Source organism: Nematolebias whitei, chromosome 21, assembly GCF_014905685.2.
Source record: "Nematolebias whitei isolate Nwh7 chromosome 21, NemWhi1, whole genome shotgun sequence".
Classification (NCBI taxonomy): Eukaryota; Metazoa; Chordata; class Actinopteri; order Cyprinodontiformes; family Rivulidae; genus Nematolebias; species Nematolebias whitei.
In genome coordinates, this window is record NC_056518.1 from 32,942,576 (window position 1) to 32,948,036 (window position 5,461).

The following is a 5,461-nucleotide window of genomic DNA, read 5'->3' on the forward strand; positions in this document are numbered from 1 at the left end:
CCTCTGAAGGTGAAGGTTGGAGCGTTAAATCATTCAGAATGTACCACCTTTCAGGTTTGTAACTTTTGAATGTATTTAAAATGTTTTGCCCATTTTGACGTTAATAATGAGTTTATTTATTTATTTATTTATTTAATTTTAGAATTGATGCTTTTAATCAAATTAAATATCCTAGGGTTGTAAAGCAAGAGGGATGAATACTTTCGCACCCTGCTGAGATGAAAACTTCAAGAACAGCCTGAATCCCAGGACGTGTTCTGTAAAGGTGAGAACGTTTAGCTTCATGAAGCCAGTTTTATTCCATCTGCAGAGCTTTGTAGAAATCAAACAACAACCATAAATCCACCGACACACACACACACACTTCAGTTGATCGTGTGTGATGAGCGCAGCCAGTAACTCCACCTGCCAGCTTGTGTGTTTTGAAAAAAGCCTGTTGATGGTTTATTAATTTAAAACACGACAGAAATGACTTTGGGTGCAACACATGCCACATGTATAAAAGAATACAGTCACATAATTATTTCTCATATTTGATATAAACATTTACTTGACAAAAAAAAAAAAAGAGAGAATCTGTCCGGACTGAATTTTTTTTTTTACAAATGATTGAGACGCTGAAGAGTTGGTTTTATTTCGGTTACGGAGAAAACAATGAAAAGCTTCTGCAGCTCCCACGACCCAGACGGGAACAACAAGCGGACGCTCGGCCCATGCTTGCATAGGCTGTGAATGTGGGGGTGCAAACTGTTAAAACGCCAGAATATCATGGATCGGTACGAACTTCTCAGTGAAACTCTCTTTCAAAAGCTTCATCGTGCACCTCCCTGGACGTGTCCGCATCTTTAATGATCGCTGCAAACGAACTGAAGGTGACACTTTTCGATAAATGTTTCTCCTTACAAAAAGGCTTCACGTGAAGGAATGCAGCTTGTCCAGTAAACGTATACGAGGCTGTTCGTGGAGCCACTCTGACACTGAGCTCCCAGCAACGGGGTCAAAAGTCTACACTAATTATTGAGGACTGCCTGAAGCAGCCACCTATTATTATCCACCTGACAAGGGTTTCTTAACTTTATATCTTATTCTTCCATCAACTTTAAAGCGGTCCAAACCACAGTGTGTACCCTCATAAATGTTATATCAAAACGACCGCCTCGGCACCGTGATGTGTGCTATTATTTTTATTGGCGTTTTGTGTTACCACGGCGACGTAATTTGCAAAGACGCCATTTTTATTAGTCATTTTTCATAGACCGGTTGCAAATCAAACATCCAAGATGGCCACCTGAGCTAAAAAAGAAAAATACAGTAAATCATCCATTTGTTGAAATATTAAACTGAAATTTGTAGTAGCTGAGATCATTGCCCAGTAAATAATGAAATAAAAAAACTTCAAGATGGCCACCATAGCTTAAAAGAAAAACTGACTTTAACTCGTTGATATTTTGAAATTTTAAGCTGAAATTTTGTTCGTTAGTAGCTGAGAGCGAGCCCCAACACGCAGTACTGTCAAATCAAAATTTAAAAATGGCCGCCACGTGGCAGTCCCCGTCAAAGTTTCTCCAGGAACATTCTAGTTTTGCAGTGCTCTTAATTTCTGTAAACATGTTGATATGTAGAGTAAAATTACTTAAAGTCGATGCCAACTTGATTAAATACAGTTTTGTCCCCCAAGCCTAAAAAAATCAAAGAAGCAGCTTGACGGGAAGCAGATTTCAGCAAACCGCCCAATCACAGCTGGAATTTGGGCCTTTCCTCTGGGTGAAGTGTTAGCAGAACAACACGTTCAAAGGGAATGATGGTTCATAAATTTATCTTTCTGTTCATCTCAGAAGTCACTGAAGCAAAACGGGACTGCGTGTTTACGTGAAAGCTTTTTTTGGGGGAGTTGCGACCCGAACGGCTTTCAGAAACGCTGCTCAAACGGAGGGAAGCATGCTCCCACGTTACTGAAGGTGAACGGATGCGTCACACACTGTACAGCCCATGCAACAAGAATAAATGAGGGTTTTCTCTTTTATAGCCACCTAAAGTTGCAAAAGGTAAGAGGTTAAATTTTCTGACACGTAATATATGCATGCAAAGAACCTACTCTTCTTGGTTCTGTCGTGTGAAAACATCTGAAACAGACCGGAGTCTTTCTATTCTCCAAGAGCTCGACAAGTCTGGATAGTAGAGACGGTTACAATTATCATAGGAATTATTGTTTTTGTTACGATTATGTTGAAGCGTACAGTAGTTGCAGCAGTGAACACTGGGGATCCTAAATACTGCAGAAACAAAAGTGAACGCAGTGCTCCACTGAGGTACAAGCTAAGGTTGGATGAGAGGGTCACTGTGCACAAATCACATCGGCGTGGGTTTTTTTTGTTCGTTTGTTTTTTTTAAATAGAAACCTATGACGTCTTATAGCTATTTTCAAAATTAATCTGCATTTGACATTCTCATGCACACGACCACAAGAAGCGAGTCCATTGAAAAATAGTCCAAGCATTACTTTTGTTTTCCTGTAGAAATGGCAGAGAACTTAATGAGACATTTAACCGTGTGCTGCTGTCCAGAGTGGATGCAGATGAGGGAGAGGAGCGAGCAGGGAGGTGTGGAGGTGTGTGGGGGGGCTCACTTCTGCATGTCACACTGCAGCAGGAGCACGATGGACGGGTCGCTCTTCGCCGCCTCCTTGAACTCCTCCAGCGAGATCTGGTCGTCGTTGTTTTTATCCATTTTGCTGAAGATCTTGTCTACCCTCTGCTGTGGTGTCAGACCGTCCTCGTTCATCTTCATCATGATCACGGTGCCCACCATTTTGTAGATGGCCTGCAGAGGAGGAGCAACAAGGAGTTAGCTGGGGAGTGTGCTGTATTTAATACTGCTTCCCAACCCGGTTTGCTAAACCAAACTGGTTCAGATTTCCAGAAAGAGCTTGAATTTTCTAATAAGGCAGTTATTTTTCTTTTTTTATGTTTTTATTTTTATTTATTTGTAATCCGTCCAGAGGACCGGACTTAACTTTTAGATTTTTCTTTCCAAATGACTGTCCAGAGACATGATTTAACCTTTTTTTGGTGATTTTTTTATTTTTTTTTTGTTAAAAATAAAAGTCAATGTATTTATAAAGATTAATTAAGAAACCTGTATTTGATTTACAATGAAACATACAAACCGGATTCCAAAAAAGTTGGGACACTAAACAAATTGTGAATAAAAACTGAATGCAATGATGTGGAGATGGTAAATGTCAATATTTTATTCGTAATACAACATAGATGACAGATCAAAAGTTTAATCTGAGTAAATGTAACATTTTAAAGGAAAAATATGTTGATTCAAAATTTCACAGTGTCAACAAATCCCAAAAAAGTTGGGACAAGTAGCAATAAGTGGCTGGAAAAAGGAAATTGAGCATATAACGAACAGCTGGATGACCAATTAACACTAATTAGGTCAATTGACAACATGACTGGGTATAAAAAGAGCTTCTCAGTGTCTCTCAGAAGCCAAGATGGTAAGAGGATCACCAATTCCACCATTGTTGTGCAGAAAGATAGTGCAGCAATACCAGAATGGTGTTACCCAGCGTAAAATAGCAAAGACTTTTAAGTTATCATCATCAACCGTGCATAACATCATCAAAAGATTCAGAGAATCTGGAACAATCGCTGTGCGTAAGGGTCAAGACCGTAAAACTCTACTGGATGCTCGTGATCTCTGGGCCCCAAGTTGTTATCAACGCTCCGTTCAGAAGCCTGCATCACTGATGGTATGGGGTTGCATGAGCGCTTGTGGCATGAGCAGCTTGCATGTCTGGAAAGGCACCATTAATGCAGAGAACTATGTTCAGGTTCTAGAACAACATATGCTCCCATCTAGACGTCATCTCTTTCAGGGAAGACCCTGCATTTTTCAACACGATGATGCCAGACCACATTCTGCAGCAATCACAACATCATGGCTACGTAGGAGAAGGATCCGGGTACTGAAATGGCCAGCCTGCAGTCCAGATCTTTCACCTATAGAGAACATTTGGCGCATCATAAAGAGGAAGGTGCGACAAAGAAGGCCCAAGACGATTGAACAGTCAGAGGCCTGTATTAGACATGAATGGGAGAGCATTCCTATTTCTAAACTGGAGAAACTGGTCTCCTCTGTCCCCAGACGTCTGTTGAGTGTTGTAAGAAGAAGGGGGGATGCCACACAGTGGTAAAAATGGACTTGTCCCAACTTTTTTGGGATTTGTTGACGCCATGAAATTTGGAAACAACAGATTTTTCCCTTAAAATGATAAATTCTCTCAATTTAAACTTTTGATCTGTGATTTGTGTTCTATTCTGAATAAAATATTAGATGTTGGCACCTCCACATCATTGCATTCAGTTTTTTTTCACAATTTGTTTAGTGTCACAACTTTTTTGGAATCCGGTTTGTAGTAAATGCTGCAAATAAACAGCTGGAGGAGAATTTTGCAACTAATAAGTTAATTAGCAACACGTCATTAAGAGGACTGGATACAAAAGGAGCATTTTACAGCGGCTGGATCTCTCAGAAGTAAAGATGGGCAGATGTTCAGCCGTCAGACAAACTGTCAGTGCAGTGACTTCAGAATAATGGTCCTCTAATGAAATGAAGTAGACTTTGACTATCCCATCATCTACACGTAATGATGTCATCAAAAACTTCAAGAATCTGTAGAACTCTGAGCTCAAAGGAGGAGGATGAAAGTCAACACTGGGAGGTTGTGATCTTTGGGGCCCCCAGGGGTCACTGCATTAAAACCAGGTCTGGTTCTGTTCTGGGCTCAGGAACACTTCCACAGTGTCTGTAAACACAGTTCACTGTTCCACCACATAAAGCTCTATCAGGCAAAGAAAAAGCCAGATGTGAACACCATCCAGAACCACTGCCTTTCCAGAGGCACTAATGTACCACCACGACATCAGAGAGGCAGGCTTTTAAACTGTGCACTTATAAAAGGCTGGATGGTTCCTCTTCAGTAAAGAGAACATGGTGTCCATTGTTTCCTAGAATTTAAGATTTGGCTCTGTCTGACCACAGAACATTTCTGAACTTTAGTTCAGAGAAGACGGCATCCTGTGTCCATTCCAACAGCCTGGCTTCATAGAAGAAGAGGCCAGGAGCAAGTCTGAAAACTTCAGATGTGTCATCAAGCAGAACATTTAGCAAAACGGAGCCAGAGCTGTAAAACAGCTCGAATCCTCCATCAGACCAGAATGGGACAACATTCCCTCCAAAACCTCCAACACCTGGTCCCTTCAGGTCCTATAGAACCTCCAACACCTTGTCTCCTCAGGTTCTGTATAACCTCCAACACCTTGTCTCCTCTGGTCTTATAAAGCCTCAAACAACTGGTCCCTTCAGGTCCTATAGAACCTCCAACAGCTGGTCTCCTCAGGTCCTATAGAACCTCCAACACCTGGTCTCCTATGGTCCTATAGAACCT

General features: G+C 41.1%; 1 protein-coding gene across 1 annotated transcript in view; it reads right to left on the minus strand.

Moving 5' to 3' along the window:
- Positions 1-416: 416 nt before the first annotated feature.
- Positions 417-5,461, minus strand: part of vsnl1b (visinin-like 1b) — a 15,027-nt gene continuing 9,982 nt past the window's right edge. Inside the window, exon 4 of the mRNA XM_037695140.1 lies at positions 417-2,820. Coding sequence (XP_037551068.1) covers positions 2,623-2,820 — 198 coding nt within the window. The 3' untranslated portion in view covers positions 417-2,622. The remainder of the gene's footprint in view (positions 2,821-5,461) is intronic.